The following is an 18,249-nucleotide window of genomic DNA, read 5'->3' on the forward strand; positions in this document are numbered from 1 at the left end:
GGAAGGGTTTCAGCTGGTGCGCGAGCTGGAACTTTAGATTCCGATAGGAAGGAGTCCAGATGGTGTGTGAAATCGGACATTTGCCAGTAGCTTTTCTTGTTCGAAGAGGATCCAGAATAGATTAATCAGCAGTTATTCCAAAATGTATCCACAGGGACCACTAAAACTTTTGCCAACACAAAGGTAGTCAGCAAAAGGTCTGCTGTGTGTAAACTCGGGTGAGAATGATCCATTCTTTATAATTAAAACTGCATTCAAACTGGTTAGTTCTGTGAAAATAGGGCCCTTGACTGACACAAACGGCTTTCAAAGAGGAAGGACCATATTAGGCATGGACTGCAGTCCCTCAACCTGCACCTTGCGTTGTTGCAACCCTCCTTCAGTAGTTCAAAGGTTACTGCGCTGCACAGGAACACCACAATAAAGCAGCCTCGTATGCTCCTCCGATCCATTTCCCGTCACAAAAAACCACCAAACAGGCAGTAAAAGTTACACGCTTCACACATGCACTGTCGCTGCATCCTGCCAGAGCCTGCCGAGCCAAAATAAAACAACCCCACTCATCAGCTCAAAAAAAAGCAACGGGCTTTAGAGCTCGTGGAAGGAAAACAGGCCATGCCAACTCCCATACCAGCCCTGGCGAAGGGGCTTGACCGTAAGCGCACTCGATTCGGGTCAAAGTGGAGAACTGCTTGACACAGAAAACTTGTTCAGTCATTGGGAACTCAAGACGGAAGCGTGTTGCAACATTTCTTCCAAGGCTTTACATTGCCGCGTTAGCTGTCCCGCGCATAGCACTCCCAATGTGACTGGGGGACCGTCTATGATTGTACAATGCTCTGGTCCACTCCTACTTGGAGTACTGTGCACGGTTTCTGCCCCTAAAGAAAGAAAGACTTGGAATTCATATAGCGCCATTCACAACCACCGGACGTCTCAATGCACTTCACAGCCAATGAAGTACTTTTGAAGTGGAGTCTCTGTTACAATGTGGGAAACGTAGCAGACAAATTGCACACAGCAAGCTCCCACAAACAGCGATGTGATAAATGACCAGATAATCTGTTTTTGTTATGTTGGTTGAGGGAAAAATATTGGCCCCAGGACACCGGGGAGAACTCCCCTACAACATAAAGGTACCAGAGTAGAGCAGCAACATTGCCGCCACTCCACCCCCCACCACCCCCCCCCCACACCCGCCATATTTGAGGGATAAACATAGAAACATAGAAGATAGGAGCAGGAGTAGGCCATTCAGCCCCTCGAGCCTGCTCCACCATTCAATGAGATCATGGCTGATCATCCAAATTCAGTACCCTGTCCCTGCTTTCTCCCCATATCCCTTAATCCCTTTAGCCTTAAGAAATATATCTAACTCCTTCTTGAATATATTTAATGAATTGGCCTCAACTGCCTTCTGTGGTAGAGAATTCCACAGGTTCACCACTCTCTGGGTGAAGAAATTCCTCCTCAACTCAGTCCTAAATGGCTTACCCCTTATCTTTAGACTGTGACCCCTGGTTCTGGACTCCCCCGCCATCAGGAACATCCTTCCTGCATCTAGTCTGTCTAGTCCTGTTAGAATTTTATAAGTTTCAATGAGATCCCCTCTCATTCTTCTAAACTCTAGCAAGTATAAGCCCAATCGACCCAATCTCTCCTCATACGTCATTCCTGCCATCCCAGGTATCAGTCTGGTGAATCTTCGCTGCACTCCCTCCATGATAAGAACATCCTTTCTCAGATAAGGTGACCAAAACTGTGCACAATACTCGAGATGTGGTCTCACCAAGGCCCTGTACAACTGCAGCAAGACATCTTTGCTCCTGTACTCGAATCCTCTCGCTATGAAGGCCAACATACCATTTGCCTTCCTAACCACCTGCTATGAGGTTTTAAAAAAAAATTGTCTCTAGGAAATGGGTGATGCTGATAAGTCCACGTTGATTGCCTGTTCCCAGGTGTCCTGATAAGGTGAGGGTGGGTCACTTCAGAGGGGATTAAGAGACAACTGATTTGTGTGACCCTGGAGTCACATGTAAGCCAGACAGGGTAGGGCTGACAGACTCCCTTCCCTGTAGGATATTAATGAACCAGTTGGGTTTGAGTGCACAAACTTCCCGACATATTGAATTCAATTTCCCAACTTGCCTTGTGTTGAACCCACCACGCCTGGGTCGCTCGTCCAATACCAAAACATTGACACTACATGCCCACGATTAGATCAACTAGGACTCTTGAACCTCAGGAAGACACGTCCCACAGGGCACCTTATAGAGTAGGCAAGACACTTAAAAAGACAAAGAAACGAAACACAGAACAGTCTTTTGATACGCCAAGGTAGCAGGGCAAGAGTTAAAGTTTGTAAAGGGCAACTAGAAGGAGATTTTTTTAATTCATCCTCAGGATTTGACATTGCTGGCAAGGTCAGCATTTATTGCCCATCCCTAGTTGCCCTCGAGAAGGTGGTGGTGAGCCGCCTTCTTGAACCGCTGACATGAATCAACTGAGCGGCCTGCGGGTGGCGCTGTCCAGGGAGAGTATAAATACTCGGGCACGGGCCCAGTTTGCGCAGGACATTCTTTAACAGGAACTAGTGAAGGACACAACTAGACCTCCATGTTGTAAAACAGTTGATTAAAGCTTTGTTTAACGCTTAGACCAAGTGCCTAGTAGCTTTCTTACGTCAACCGCTGCAGTCCGTGTGATGAAGGTGCTCCCACAGTGCTATTAGGGAGGGAGTTCCAGGATTTTGACCCAGCGACGATGAAGGAACGGCCGATATAAGTCCAAGTCGGGATGGGGTGTGACTTGGAGGGGAACTCGGAGGTGGGGGCGGTGTTCCCGTGCGCCTGCTGCCCTTGGCCTTCTAGCTGTTAGAGGCCAGGAGTTACCAGGAACTACTTCTTTACACTGGTAATGAACAGCTGGCACAGATTCCAAGGAAGGGTGGCTGAGGCCAGGATAGAGGGCTCACTTAACAAAACAGCTCGATGCTGCGAAGGGAAAATGGTAGGGTTGGTCTTCTGGAAGGAAGAGATTAACTGGACCAAAGAGGCTCCTTTATCCGAGCTTACTTTGTGATGAGGAAAAATTAGAGAGGCTTGCGAGTCTGGAAAGAGGGTGGGAACTTCATCAAAGCTCAGAAACATTAAATGAGACAGATCAGACAAAGCCACATTATTGCCGTGTTACCATGTACATTGGAATAGCTGCAGTGTGGCGAAGGACAGGAGGATTTCATTATTTTTGCTGCGGAGAATAAAAAGGCATTCAAGCCACTAAGCATGACACAAATTAAACCCTGAGTCCTCCCCCACTTGCACTGAGATGTTGCAACGCAATGTAAAAGGGGAAACATGAGACAGTACCAGTTTGGCGCCAGCACACACAATAATCTTATGGAAATCTGCCAGCACATTTTAGAGGTTTTCGTTGACCCGGCTCATTTTCTCCGGTGAAGTTATTGACTCTTTGCTCGGTTATATTTTCTACCCTTCCTCCCTCACCCAAGAGGCCACCTGCCAGCCTAGACAATGTGGCCTCTGTCCGCAGCCTCTTGCATTGTTCCACAGAAGCTCAGCGTAAGCTCGAGGAACAGCACCTCATCTTCCGATTAGGCACTTTGCAGCCTTCCGGACTCAATATCGAGTTCAACAATTTCAGATCACAACCTCGGCCCCTATTACATTTTTATATATTTTTTATCCACACCTTTGGTTTGTGCCTTTTCCTTTTTCTCTCTCCCACATGGCAGCTGTCTCTTACTCTGCCAGCGCATTTCACACTTCATCTAGAGCCGTCCTTTGTCTCTTTACCTGTCCTATTACCATCTCGTCTCGCCTTGAATATCTCTTAATGTCTCTTCACCTCTCACTGACCTTCCCTTTGTTCTTTCATCCCCTCCCCCATTTCCCAGCCCCCAAACTTGCCTTTTAATCTGTTTCATTTCCTGCTTTTTTCTCAGTTCTGAAGAAGGGTCTTCGACCTGAAACATTGACTCTGTTTCTCTCTCCATGGATGTTGCCTGGCCTGCTGAGTTTTTCCAGCGTTTTCTGTTGTTATTTCGGATTTCCAGCATCCGCAGTATTTTGCTATCGTAATATGTTTTGGCAGGTTATTTGGCTGCCGGAGGCGTCACAGCTAAGCGTGATCCCCCTCCTCGCCTCTAGTCCGTACCTGGGCGTGGATTGCTAGGCGGTGGAGAACTGGGAATGGTTGGCTGATTCTTCCCTGCACAGGGCTGGGGCACCGAGGCTGATTGTCATTGGGGGAGATGTACAACGGGAGGCTGATTCAATATCGTCCATTTCACACTATCGCCCAAAGTCAAAGTTACCCCCGTGGAGTGTAAATTGGGTGCCCGGAGATGTCAAGACCCCGTGAAACCATGTTGTTGGTGGCTGCGTGATGTCACTGCGTCAGCGCGGCTCTCAGGAGGACCCGCAATGGAAGGAACATACCCAAGCATGAATCACTTACGTTAGGAGAGATGGGGTAAAATAATAACACACTTGGAGTGGAAAGGAGAGGGTAGTGGGTTCAAGTCCCACTCCAGAGACTTGAGCACAAATATCCAGGCTGACACTTCAGTGCAGTACTGAGGGAGCGCCGGACTGTCAGAGGTGCAGTACTGAGGGAGCGCCGGACTATCGGAGGGGCAGTACTGAGGGAGCGCTGCACTGTCGGAGGGGCAGTACTGAGGGAGCGCCGGACTGTCAGAGGGGCAGTACTGAGGGAGCGCTGTACTGTCGGAGGGGCAGTACTGAGGGAGCACTGTACTGTCAGAGGGGCAGTACTGAGGGAGCGCTGTACTGTCAGAGGGGCAGTACTGAGGGAGCGCTGTACTGTCAGAGGGGCAGTACTGAGGGAGCGCTGCACTGTCGGAGGGGCAGTACTGAGGGAGCGCTGTACTGTCAGAGGGGCAGTACTGAGGGAGCGCTGCACTGTCGGAGGGGCAGTACTGAGGGAGCGCTGTACTGTCGGAGGGGCAGTACTGAGGGAGCGCTGTACTGTCGGAGGGGCAGTACTGAGGGAGCGCCGTACTGTCGGAGGGGCAGTACTGAGGGAGCGCCGCACTGTCGGAGGGGCAGTACTGAGGGAGGGCCGCACTGTCAGAGGGGCAGTACTGAGGGAGGGCCGCACTGTCAGAGGGGCAGTACTGAGGGAGGGCCGCACTGTCAGAGGGGCAGTACTGAGGGAGCGCCACACAGTCGGAGGGGCAGTACTGAGGGAGCGCTGCACTGTCGGAGGGGCAGTACTGAGGGAGCGCCACACAGTCGGAGGGGCAGTACTGAGGGAGCGCTGTACTGTCGGAGGGGCAGTACTGAGGGAGCGCTGCACTGTCGGAGGGGCAGTACTGAGGGAGCGCCACACAGTCGGAGGGGCAGTACTGAGGGAGCGCTGTACTGTCGGAGGGGCAGTACTGAGGGAGCGCTGCACTGTCGGAGGGGCAGTACTGAGGGAGCGCCGCACTGTCGGAGGGGCAGTACTGAGGGAGCGCCGCACTGTCAGAGGGGCAGTACTGAGGGAGCGCTGCACTGTCGGAGGGGCAGTACTGAGGGAGCGCCGCACTGTCGGAGGGGCAGTACTGAGGGAGCGCTGCACTGTCGGAGGGGCAGTACTGAGGGAGCGCTGCACTGTCAGAGGCGCTGTCTTTTGGCTGAGATGTTAAACCGAGACCTTCTGTTGCCAGCCCTAAGCTCTGGAATTCCCTGCCTAATCCTCTCTGCCTCTCTTTCCTCCTTTTAGACGCTCCCTAAAAACTACCTCTTTGACCAAACTTTTGGTCACCTGCCTTAATTTATCCTTATGTGGCTCGGTGTCAAATTTTTTTGTCCTTACAATACTCCTGTGCAGCGCCTTGGGGCGCTTTACTACGTTAAAGGCGCTATATAAATACTAAGGCCTAGAAATTCAGTGGCCTGCGCCACCAGTTTGCGCCCAAAGAGGGCTTTTGCGCCACTGTGCAAACCTACCGCGATATTTAGCGGGGCGCTAATGGCGGCATTAGCCATTAGCGCTGCGCCGCCGCCGATGACGTCATCGGTGTGCGCAGCGCCCCGCTATCGCCCCGCTGGCCATATTTGGTTGCAGCCGCCTCGCCTGCGCCGGCCGCAAACAGCGACCGGTACACGGGGCCTTCCTGTGCCGGTACTGAGGCGAGTTAAGGTGGAGGTGCGGCCGGCTGCTTTTTCGGCGGCTGCCTGCCCGCACCTCCTTCCCCAGCCTCCTACACCACCCCCCCCGCGGCATTGCCAGCTGTTTCCAGAGAGCCCGGCACTTCTCCTTGGTGCCGGGCTCATTTGCCGGCACTCGCGAGCGGGGATCGCGCTGTTGCAGGCACCTCCCCCTTAAGACTGAGAGGAAGGCCTGCAGTACCGCAGGCTGCCGTGCCGCAGCGGGTGGCACTGCAGCACTTAACACGCCGATATTCAGTTTCAGCGCCCCAAGCGGGGCGCCGAAACCCTTGTTTAGCGGCCGGCTTCCACTTGGGGCGCTGAAACTGAATTTCCCGCTGGCGCTAGTGGCTCCGCGCGCAGCGGTAATTCCGGCACCCAGGCGAGCTGGGCGCCCCTAACTGAATTTTTAGCTCTTGCTGTTGTTGTTGTTGAGGCCCCGTCTGCTCTCTCAGGTTGACGTTAAAGATCCCACGGAACATATCGAAGAGGAGTAGGGGGTGTTCGCCCCGGTGTCCTGGGGCCAATATTTATCCCTCAACCAACATCACTAAAACAGATTATCTGGGTCATTATCACATTGCTGCTTGTGGGAGCTTGCTGTGCGCAAATTGGCTGCCGCGTTTCCTACATTACAACAGTGACTACACTTCACAAAGTAGTTCCTTGGCTGTAAAATGCTTTGGGACGTCCTGAGGTTGTGAAAGGCGCTGGAGAAATGCAAGTCTTTCTTTCTTTTACATTATTCCACCCTGAGTAGTCCGCAGGTGACATCTACCATAACCCAGGCAGCCACGTTTTGCCACTAAGGTACTATTTGGACTATCCAAGCATCCATTTGTGAAACGCCTCTATAAAATGATACCACTCCTCCAACACTTATCCCAGGTGCTCCCTCCAAATAGATGGCTCATAATTACCACCATTAATTCCGATAATCAAACTGACAACCACACTAGTTCACCCCTTTCTGATTATTCAGTGGAATTCTCCATTTACTGTATAAACATATGTTCACAAAGGAAAATTTGACATGCGCTAAAAACAAGGGGATTTAAAAATTAATTCGATTTCCATGGCAGGTTTTAATTTGCCAACCAAACCAGGCACTGAGCGCGAGATTCCAGTTGGTAAGGCCGATGCTGTACCTTCGCAAAATCTCGGACGTCAAACAGATCGAAGGCTTCGAAGAGTTCACTCTTCTTCATACTGAACTTCTCACAGCACGCGTTTAGAAAGGTCCGAATGTTCTTCAGGCAGAGGAACTGCAAAGCAAGAAGCAACACACAAAAGACCATCAATTAACTGAAAATCTATCATAATGTTAACAATCTTGCAGAAGGCAAGCAAATCCTGTCTACAAATCTTACTTCCTGTTGTCACAACTTGTGCGTCACACCTTTTGAGTTGACAGAGAGACAGACAGACAGAAAGACACAGAGAGAGAGACAGAAAGACACAGACAGACAGACAGACAGACACAGACAGAGAGACAGAAAGAAACAGACAGACAGACAGGCAGAAAGACACAGACAGACAGACAGACAGAAAGACACAGACAGACAGAAAGACACAGATAGACAGACAGACAGAAACAGACAGACAGAAAGACACAGACAGATAGAAAGACACAGACAGACAGACAGAAAGACACAGACAGACAGACAGAAAGACAGAGACAGACAGAAAGACACAGACAGACAGAAAAACACAGACAGACAGAAAGACACAGAGAGACAGACAGGAAGAGAGAATGTTAGACAGACAGAGAGACACAGAGAGACACAGACAGACAGACAGACAGAAAGACACAGTCAGACAGAAAGAAAGATAGACAGACAGAAAGGCACAGAGAGACAGACAGACAGAAAGATACAGACAAACAGACAGAAAGACACAGAGCGACAGACAGACAGAAAGACACAGACAGACAGACAAAAGGACACAGACAGATAGAAAGACACAGAGACACAGACAGACAGAAAGACACAGACAGACAGACAGACACCGAGAGACAGACAGACAGAAAAGATCTTGCATTCACATAGTGCCTTTCACAATTTCAGTGCCTGTCCCAATACTCTTTACAGCCGACCACTAACGGTAATGAGATAATGACCAGATAATTTCTTTAATGACGTTGTTTGATGAGGCTCCTGTGAACCGCACTGGGTGTTTTACTATGGTTAAAGGTGCTATATCAATACAAGGTGCTGTTGTTGTTGGACACTACACTGCCTAGAAAACGATTCTAAGGATTGATCATTTTTCCTGTGAGGAAGTGATTCTTGCTATCAGTCCCAAACTTGCCTTTTGCCGGTTTGTGCCCATTTCCTCTTTCTTTCGGATTAGTGCTCCAGATCCCTCTCAGTGCCTCCCTTTCAAGGCTCACCACCACCTTCTCGAGGGCAATCAGGGGATGGGCAATAAATGCCAGCCTTGCCAGCGACGCCCACATCCCGTGAACGAATAAAAAAAAGGCTGAAGAGATTGTGTTTTTCCCGAGTTTTCCTCATCGCACAGCCCGCTGAATCTAGGGAGACGGTTTTTCCCGACTGCTAGTGCCTGGGTGAAGGACCATCGCCCACCATCGCCCATTGGGAAATCGCCGGCGCGGTGCCCGCGGTTTCCTATGGCCGGTAAACCTCGGGCGGAGTGCCCACCATTTTCCCGGCACGGGTGGCGAGTGGGCGAGTTTGGGCGCAGTCGGAACGTCGGCCCTTAAGGAGAGAGCCTCGGAATCATCAGGGGAAGAGCCATTGATCCCAACTGAAAAGCAGACACCATTGTGAAAGCAAAGGGTTGGTAGGAGGATAGTAATAACAGGAAAAAGGCCTGGAGGAACTGAGAAGCTGAATTACTGAATCTATTCAAATCTCAAACAAACACTAATGAGAAGCTGGGTGTTCAGAGCAGAGAGAGGGAATGAATGAATGGCCATTAATTGGGTTTTGAGACCAGCCATGTTAGACTGAATAGTCTTTTCCTGCCCTGTAATCTCCTGTGTTGATTGAGGGAGGAAGGTTGGATACAGCTTCCAGATCTTTCCAGGGGGAGGGGAACCCACTCTTCAGACTGACCTTCCGACATCATCAACAACCTGTATTTATATAGCGCCTTTAACGTAGTAAAACGTCCCAAGGCGCTGCACAGGAGCGATTATCAGACAAAATTTGACACCGAGCACGGTGGCATAGTGGTTAGCACTGTTGCCTCACAGCGCCAGGGACCCAGGTTCGAATCCGACCTCGGGTGACTGTCTGTGTGGAGTTTGCACATTCTCCGCGTGTTTGCGTGGGTTTTCTCCGGGTGCTCCGGTTTCCTCCCACAGTCCAAAAATGTGCGGGTTAGGTTGATTGGCTATGATAAATTGACCCTTAGCGTTAGGGGGATTAAATACGTGGGGTTACGGGGATAGGGTGGGATATGTGTTGGTGTAGGGGTTACAGGGATCAGGTGGGATATGTGTGTCGGTGCAGGCTCGATGGGCCGAAATGGCCTCTATCTGCACTGTGGGGTTTCTGTGATTTCTGTGATAAGTAAATATTAGGACTGGTGACCAAAAGCTTGGTCAAACAGGTAGGTTTTAAGGAGCGACCTAAAGAAGGAGATGTAGCGAGGCGGAGAGGTTTAGGGAGGGAATTCCAGAGCTTAGGGCCCAGTCAGCTGAAAGCACGGCCACCAATGGTGGAGCGATTATAATCAGGGATGCTCAGGAGGCCAGAATTGGAGGAGCGCAGAGATCTCGGGGGGTTGTGGGGCTGAAGGAGTTTACAGAGATAGGGAGGGGGCGAGGGCCGCGGAGGGATTTGAAAACAAAGGCTAGAAATTTTAAAATCGAGGCATTGCCGGAACATTCAAGACTGACTATCAAGGCAGGCTCAATAGTGGCGGGGTCACGCACCACTGTCATGCACAGCAGTGAATGGCGGATTTTCCTCCCGTTGATTTGAAGGGTAGGAGAGTCACGGAGGTTCTGTTACTTGCGTGCGATCCTCCACATCGGGTTTTCCTCGCCGCGCTGCGCCCCGACTGTGATGAGCACGCAAGCGCTAAAGGGATAGAGTCAGCCCTGTCGGCTGTTACAGCGAAGGATCAGGCCATTCGACCCATCGGAGGCAATTCTAACCTAACCCGCCCATCAGGGAACTGACGGGACCGGGCGCAGCACTGGTTTTGCACCCTGCCTGATTTTACCCTACATTGAAGTCAACAGAGTAATATTGGGCGGGGCATAAAACCGGCGTTCCACCCGATCCCATGGGATCCCCCCACCCCGCACCGCCTCACCCACCCCAGCGAGCTGGGTCAAAATTGCCTCCATCCCGTCTGTGCAGTGTTTTCTCACCATGACTCACCGAGTCTAATGAACCCCACTGTCCTACTCGCTCACAATTACGTCCAATCTTTATTTTCCCCAGTAACGATCTGCTTTCCTTTTAAATGTATCTCTGAACTAGTAGTGGGAGATGATGTCCTGTCCTGGTCTTGGTAACACAGGGAAAGTCCAGAAGCCAGATAATAAAAGGAAATGGGAGTGCCCTCTCTGTTGTTCCAGTTATCACGCTTGCCTTGCTCGTTAATCCTGGCAACTGTGTGCAACAAACATTGAAACAGTCACCGAAAGAAATGAGAGAAGTGTTGCTCTAACATGATGGGGTAGATCTCGGCTCTGTGTGATAGTGTAACATGGACGAATCGGCAGCCCGTTCTACATCTCTCCAATGTTCCCTCTCATTTTTTTTTTGGTGCGCGGTCCCTTTAAATTTGCTGCTCGGCTTTTTTTCCAGCAGGTGAGCGGCCAGCGCGGGATCTCCCGGTCGATGTGCGGTCACACACCCGCGTACCTTAGGGGGAGCGTTGCTTCTCTCCCCGATTTTTATTTCCGTTGATTTCAATGATGCAGAGCGAGGGAGGGAAAAACAGAGCGATGGAGGGGGAAAGAGAGCGAAGGAGGGGGAAACAGAGCGAGGGAGGGGGAAACAGAGCGAGGGAGGGGGAAACAGAGCGAGGGAGGGAAAAACAGAGCGATGGAGGGGGAAAGAGAGCGAAGGAGGGGGAAACAGAGCGAGGGAGGGGGAAACAGAGCGAGGGAGGGGGAAACAGAGCAAGGGAGAGGGAAACAGAGCGAGAGAGGGGGAAACAGAGCGAGGGAGGGGGAAACAGAGCGAGGGAGGGGGAAACAGAGCGAGGGAGGGAGAAACAGAGCGAGGGAGGGGGAAACAGAGCGAGAGAGGGGGAAACAGAGCGAGGGAGGGAGAAACAGAGCGAGGGAGGGAGAAACAGAGAGAGGGAGGGGGAAACAGAGCGAGGGAGGGAGAAACAGAGCGAGGGAGGGGGAAACAGAGAGAGGGAGGGGGAAACAGAGCGAGGGAGGGGGAAACAGAGCGAGGGAGGGGGAAACAGAATGAGGTAGGGATAAAGAGAGCGAGGGAGGGGGAAACAGAGCGAGGTAGGGGGAAACAGAGCGAGGGAGGGGGAAACAGAGCGAGGGAGGGGGAAACAGAGCGAGGGAGAGGGAAACAGAGCGAGGGAGGGGGAAACAGAGCGAGGGAGGGGGAAACAGAGCGAGAGAGGGGGAAACAGAGCGAGGGAGGGGGAAACAGAGCGAGAGAGAGGGAAACAGAGCGAGGGAGGGGGAAACAGAGCGAGGGAGGGGGAAACAGAGCGAGGGAGGGGGAAACAGAGCGAGGGAGGGGGAAACAGAGCAAGGGAGGGGGAAACAGAGAGAGGGAGGGGGAAACAGAGCGAGGGAGGGAAACAGAGCGAGGGAGGGAAACAGAGCGAGGGAGGGGGAAACAGAGCGAGGGAGGGGGAAACAGAGCGAGGGAGGGGGAAGCAGAGCGAGGGAGGGGGAAACAGAGCGAGGGAGAGGGAAACAGAGCGAGGGAGGGGGAAACAGAGCGAGGGAGGGAGAAACAGAGAGAGGGAGGGGGAAACAGAGCGAGGGAGGGAGAAATAGAGCGAGGGAGGGGGAAACAGAGTGAGGGAGGGGAAACAGAGCGAGGGAGGGGGAAAGAGAGCGAGGGAGGGGGAAACAGAGCGAGGGAGGGGGAAACAGAGCGAGGGAGGGGGAAACAGAGAGAGGGAGGGGGAAACAGAGAGAGGGAGGGAGAAACAGAGCGAGGGAGAGGGAAACAGAGCGAGGGAGGGAGAAATAGAGCGAGGGAGGGGGAAACAGAGCGAGGGAGGGGAAACAGAGCGAGGGAGGGGGAAAGAGAGCGAGGGAGGGGGAAACAGAGCGAGGGAGGGGGAAACAGAGCGAGGGAGGGGGTAACAGAGAGAGGGAGGGGGAAACAGAGCGAGGGAGGGGGAAACAGAGAGAGGGAGGGGAAACAGAGCGAGGGAGGGGGAAACAGAGCGAGGGAGGGGAAACAGAAAGAGGGAGGGGGAAATAGAGCGAGGGAGGGGGAAACAGAGCGAGGGAGGGGAAAACAGAGCGAGGGAGGGGGAAACAGAGAGAGGGAGGGGGAAACAGAGAGAGGGAGGGGGAAACAGAGCGAGGGAGGGGGAAACAGAGAGAGGGAGGGGGAAACAGAGCGAGGGAGCGGGAAACAGAGAGAAGAAGGGGGAAACAGAGCGAGGGAGGGGGAAACAGAGCGAGGGAGGGGAAACAGAGCGAGGGAGGGGGAAAGAGAGAGAGGGAGGGGGAAACAGAGCGAGGGAGGGGGAAACAGAGCAAGGGAGGGGGAAACAGAGCGAGGGAGGGGGAAACAGAGCGAGGGAGGGGGAAACAGAGCGCGTGAGGGGGAAACAGAGCGAGGGAGGGGGAAACAGAGAGAGGGAGGGGGAATCAGAGCGAGGGAGAGCGAAACAGAAAGAGGGAGGGGGAAAACAGAGCGAGGGAGGGGGAAACAGAGAGAGGGAGGGGGAAACAGAGCGAGGGAGGGGGAAAACAGAGCGAGGGAGGGGGAAACAGAATGAGAGAGGGGGAAACAGAGAGAGGGAGGGGGAAACAGAGCGAGGGAGGGGGAAACAGAGCGAGGGAGGGGGAAACAGAGCGAGGGAGCGGGAAACAGAGCGAGTGAGGGGGAAACAGAGAGAGGGAGGGGGAAACAGAGCGAGGGAGGGGGAAACAGAGCGAGGGAGGGGGGAACAGAGCGAGGGAGGGGGAAACAGAGTGAGGGAGGGGGAAACAGAGAGAGGGAGGGGGAAACAGAGCGAGGGAGGGGGAAACAGAGAGAGGGAGGGGGAAACAGAGCGAGGGAGGGGGAAAACAGAGCGAGGGAGGGGGAAAACAGAGCGAGGGAGGGGGAAACAGAGCGAGGGAGGGGGAAACAGAATGAGAGAGGGGGAAACAGAGAGAGGGAGGGGGAAACAGAGCGAGGAGGGGGAAACAGAGCGAGGGAGGGGGAAACAGAGCGAGGGAGCGGGAAACAGAGCGAGGGAGGGAGAAAGAGAGCGAGGGAGGGGGAAACAGAGCGAGGGAGGGGGAAACAGAGCGAGGGAGGGGAAACAGAGCGAGGGAGGGGGAAACAGAGAGAGGGAGGGGGATACAGAGCGAGGGAGGGGGAAACAGAGAGAGGGAGGGGGAAACAGAGCGAGGGAGGGGAAACAGAGCGAGGGAGGGGAAAACAGAGCGAGGGAGGGGGAAACAGAGCGAGGGAGCGGGAAACAGAGCGAGGGAGGGAGAAAGAGAGCGAGGGAGAGGGAAACAGAGCGAGGGAGGGGGAAACAGAGCGAGGGAGGGAAAACAGAGCGAGGGAGGGGGAAACAGAGAGAGGGAGGGGGAAACAGAGCGAGGGAGAGGAAACAGAGCGAGGGAGGGGGAAACAGAGCGAGGGAGGGGGAAACAGAGAGAGGGAGGGGGAAACAGAGCGAGGGAGGGAAACAGAGCGAGGGAGGGAAACAGAGCGAGGGAGGGGGAAATAGAGCGAGGGAGAGGGAAGCAGAGCGAGGGAGGGGGAAACAGAGCGAGGGAGGGGGAAACAGAGCGAGGGAGAGGGAAACAGAGCGAGGGAGGGAAACAGAGCAAGGGAGGGGGAAACAGAGCGAGGGAGGGGGAAACAGAACGAGGGAGGGAAACAGAGCGAGGGAGGGGGAAAGAGAGCGAGGGAGGGGGAAACAGAGCGAGGGAGGGGGAAACAGAGCGAGGGAGGGAGAAATAGAGCGAGGGAGAGGGAAACAGAGCGAGGGAGGGGGAAACAGAGCGAGGGAGGGGGAAACAGAGCGAGGGAGGGTGAAACAGAGCGAGGGAGGGAGAAATAGAGCGAGGGAGAGGGAAACAGAGCAAGGGAGGGGGAAATAGAGCGAGGGAGGGAGAAACAGAGCGAGGGAGGGGGAAACAGAGAGAGAGAGGGGGAAACAGAGCGAGGGAGGGGGAAACAGAGAGAGGGAGGGGGAAACAGAGCGAGAGAGGGGGAAACAGAGCGAGAGAGGGGGAAACAGAGCGAGGGAGGGGGAAACAGAGAGAGGGAGGGGGAAACAGAGAGAGGGAGGGGGAAACAGAGAGAGGGAGGGGGAAATAGAGCGACGGAGGGGGAAACAGAGAAAGGGAGGGGGAAACAGAGCGAGGGAGGGGGAAACAGAGCGAGGGAGGGAGAAATAGAGCGAGGGAGGGGGAAATAGAGCGAGGGAGGGAGAAATAGAGTGAGGGAGGGGGAAACAGAGCGAGGGAGGGAGAAATAGAGCGAGGGAGGGGGAAACAGAGCGAGGGAGAGGGAAACAGAGCGAGAGAGGGGGAAACAGAGTGAGGGAGGGGGAAACAGAGCGAGGGAGGGGGAAACAGAGCGAGGGAGGGGGAAACGGAGCGAGGGAGGGGGAAACAGAGCGAGGGAGGGGGAAACAGAACGAGGGAGGGGGAAACAGAGCGAGGGAGGAGGAAACAGAGCAAGGGAGGGGGAGCAGAGCGAGTGAGGGGGTAACAGAGCGAGGGAGGGGGAAACAGAGCGAGGGAGGGGGAAACAGAGCGAGGGAGGCGGAAACAGAGCGAGGGAGGGAAACAGAGCGAGGGAGGGGGAAACAGAACGAGGGAGGGAAACAGAGCGAGGGAGGGGGAAACAGAGCGAGGGAGGGGGAAACAGAGCGAGGGAGGGGGAAATTGAGCGAGGGAGGGAGAAATAGAGCGAGGGAGAGGGAAACAGAGCGAGGGAGGGGGAAACAGAGCGAGGGAGGGTGAAACAGAGCGAGGGAGGGAGAAATAGAGCGAGGGAGAGGGAAACAGAGCAAGGGAGGGGGAAATAGAGCGAGGGAGGGAGAAACAGAGCGAGGGAGGGGGTAACAGAGAGAGAGAGGGGGAAACTGAGCGAGGGAGGGGGAAACAGAGAGAGGGAGGGGGAAACAGAGCGAGAGAGGGGGAAACAGAGAGAGGGAGGGGGAAACAGAGAGAGGGAGGGGGAAACAGAGAGAGGGAGGGGGAAATAGAGCGAGGGAGGGGGAAACAGAGAGAGGGAGGGGGAAATAGAGCGAGGGAGGGTGAAACAGAGCGAGGGAGAGGGAAACAGAGCGAGAGAGGGGGAAACAGAGCGAGGGAGGGGGAAACAGAGCGAGGGAGGGGGAAACAGAGCGAGGGAGGGGGAAACAGAGCGAGGGAGGGGGAAACAACATGGGTAGGAGAGAGAAAACAGCGAGGGAGCAAGAGTGCGAGAGGAAAATCGCAGCGGAGCGGGGGGAGACAGGCCCTGGGCAAAGCAATGGAGTGAAGCAGCGATGGGACGTTGGGTGAAACATTCTGAGTGTATAAAGCTGACAGTCTGTCTAAGCTTCAGGAAACAAGAGCAGAGCAGGAAGGCCAAGCACGGGTGGCTGCTTCTGACAAAGAGCGGAGCGGAAAATGAAACAAACTGCCCTCTATATTGTAGAACCAGCTCGCCCAGACGTACTGACAATGGCATGCCGGGTCGGTGCTCAGTGCATAGCCTGAGTGGGCGGTTCACAGCGCCAGTGCTGTGGCAGTGCCAATGGTTTATGCCGGGGTTGCGGATCCACCAGTGATATCTCGTTCCAGCGGGAGCATCAGACACACCCTGATTATAGCATCATTGTGTCAGCGGCTGCTCACTGCATTGCAAAGTACAGCATCAGTGTGGGGGGCGAACACCCCCGTCATGTTGCTGTTAATCAGTCGCTTAAATCTATGCAAATCCCAGCGAGGAAGGAGTTTGAGAAGGGCTTTGTTGAATAGCCTGTATGTACTTGGGGATTGACTGTAAAACTGTTGACAGTACGTGTTGTAAATAACGGCCAGTTAACCTGTTTTTAGTAACATTGGTTGAGGGATTGGCCCAGGACACCGGGGAGAACGCCCCTGCTCTTCTTCAAAATAGAGCCATGGGATCTTTTACATCCACCTGAGAGAGCAGACGGGGCCTCAGTTTAATGTCTCATCCGAAAGACGGCACCTCCGACACTGCAGCGCTCCCTCAGTACTGCCCCTCCGACAGTGCGGCGCTCCCTCAGTACAGCCCCTCCAACAGTGCGGCGCTCCCTCAGTACTGCCCCTCCGACAGTGCGGTGCTCCCTCAGTACTGCCCCTCCGACAGTGCAGCACTCCCTCAGCGCTGCCCCTCCGACAGTGCGGCGCTCCCTCAGTACTGCCCCTCCGACAGTGCGGCGCTCCCTCAGTACTGCCCCTCTGACAGTGCGGCGCTCCCTCAGTACTGCCCCTCCGACAGTGCGGCGCTCCCTCAGTACTGCCCCTCTGACAGTGCGGCGCTCCATCAGTACTGCCCCTCCGACAGTGCGGCGCTCCCTCAGTACTGCCCCTCCGACAGTGCGGCGCTCCCTCAGTACTGCCCCTCCGACAGTGCAGCGCTCCCTCAGTACTGCCCCTCCGACAGTGCAGCGCTCCCTCAGTACTGCTCCTCCGACAGTGCAGCGCTCCCTCAGTACTGCCCCTCCGACAATGCGGCGCTCCCTCAGTACTGCCCCTCCGACAGTGCGGCGCTCCCTCAGTACTGCCCCTCCGACAGTGCGGCGCTCCCTCAGTACCGCCCCTCCGACAGTGCGGCGCTCCTTCAGCACTGCACTGGGAGTGTCGGCCTAGTCTCTGGAGTGGGACTTGAACCCAGAACGTCAGAGGCGAGAGTACAACCCACCGAGCCACAGCTGATATTACAACAGTAGTTACACTTCATTGGCTGTAATGCGCTTTGGGACATCCTGAGGCCGTGAAAGGCGCTATAGAAATGCAAGTCCTTTATTTGAATAGTCAGCTAGCAGTAAAACATCCCAGGAGCGATTATCAGATAAAATTTGACATGAGCCACATAAAGAGATATTCGGACAGGCGACCAAAAGCTTGGTCAAAGAGGTAGGTTTTAAGAAGTGTATTAAAGGAGGAGAGAGAGGCGGAGAGGTTTAGGGAGGGAATTCCAGAGCTTTGGGCCTCGGCAGCTGAAGGCACGGCCGCCAATGCCGGAGCAATGAATGCGCAAGAGGCCAGGATTGGAGGAGCGCGGAGATCTCGGAGGGCTGTAGGGTTTAATCATTCGAAGAACAGATTATCCAGTCTAAAATCAGATGGGCGCTAACCCTACTGGGCCAGTCTTAGTCAGGATCCCTGACCGAGAGAGACACACAGTCATAACTCAATCCTAAATAGTGTTAAGCACACAGTTTCAGAGACCTGGGTTGACGAGACAGGAAGTGAGGCTGACACCATTTAAAACAGCCAGTGACATTATCACATGGAGCAAAAAGGTCACACTGTGGTCACTGGGCCTATGAAAAGACACAGGGGAAGGGCTATTTGAATCAATTGAAAGAAGGACAATGACCTTTGATCATTGCGAATTGGGGGATTTTTTGAAGAACATGCCTCGTACACCAATTGGAGAAACACAGCTCTTTCTTAAAGCGGTGGGAGCTCCACAGCGGCAGTACAGTGATCTGTCGTGTTCAGCTCAGGAAACTGAAGCCTTGCCACAGCTAAAGGTTGTAGTGGTTTCAGATCTACAGACTGCACAGCCTCGCTGTGTGTGCGGGGGCCTGTTGCTGAACGTGCTCATCCCAGCCCCTCGCCGAGACACGAGCTGCCCGCCTCCTGTGTGCCGGATGGGAGGGAGCCACCCTCCGTGGTGCGGCCTATGTCTGCGCAAACCCGCCCCGAGCCCATGCGGTTCCCCTCAGG

At 54.2% G+C, this 18,249-nt stretch overlaps 1 protein-coding gene across 3 annotated transcripts in view; it reads right to left on the minus strand.

The window, feature by feature from the left end:
- The window catches only part of vav1 (vav guanine nucleotide exchange factor 1), a 174,446-nt gene that overhangs the window by 132,592 nt on the left and 23,605 nt on the right, over nucleotides 1-18,249 (minus strand). For all 3 annotated transcript variants that reach the window (XM_085971773.1, XM_085971772.1, XM_085971771.1), the window contains exon 2: nucleotides 7,328-7,444. In XM_085971773.1, coding sequence (XP_085827899.1) covers nucleotides 7,328-7,444 — 117 coding nt within the window. The remainder of the gene's footprint in view (nucleotides 1-7,327; nucleotides 7,445-18,249) is intronic.

The sequence above is a fragment of the Somniosus microcephalus genome, chromosome 31 (assembly GCF_052327205.1).
Source record: "Somniosus microcephalus isolate GS21.2 chromosome 31, FLI_Smic_1.0, whole genome shotgun sequence".
Classification (NCBI taxonomy): domain Eukaryota; kingdom Metazoa; phylum Chordata; class Chondrichthyes; order Squaliformes; family Somniosidae; genus Somniosus; species Somniosus microcephalus.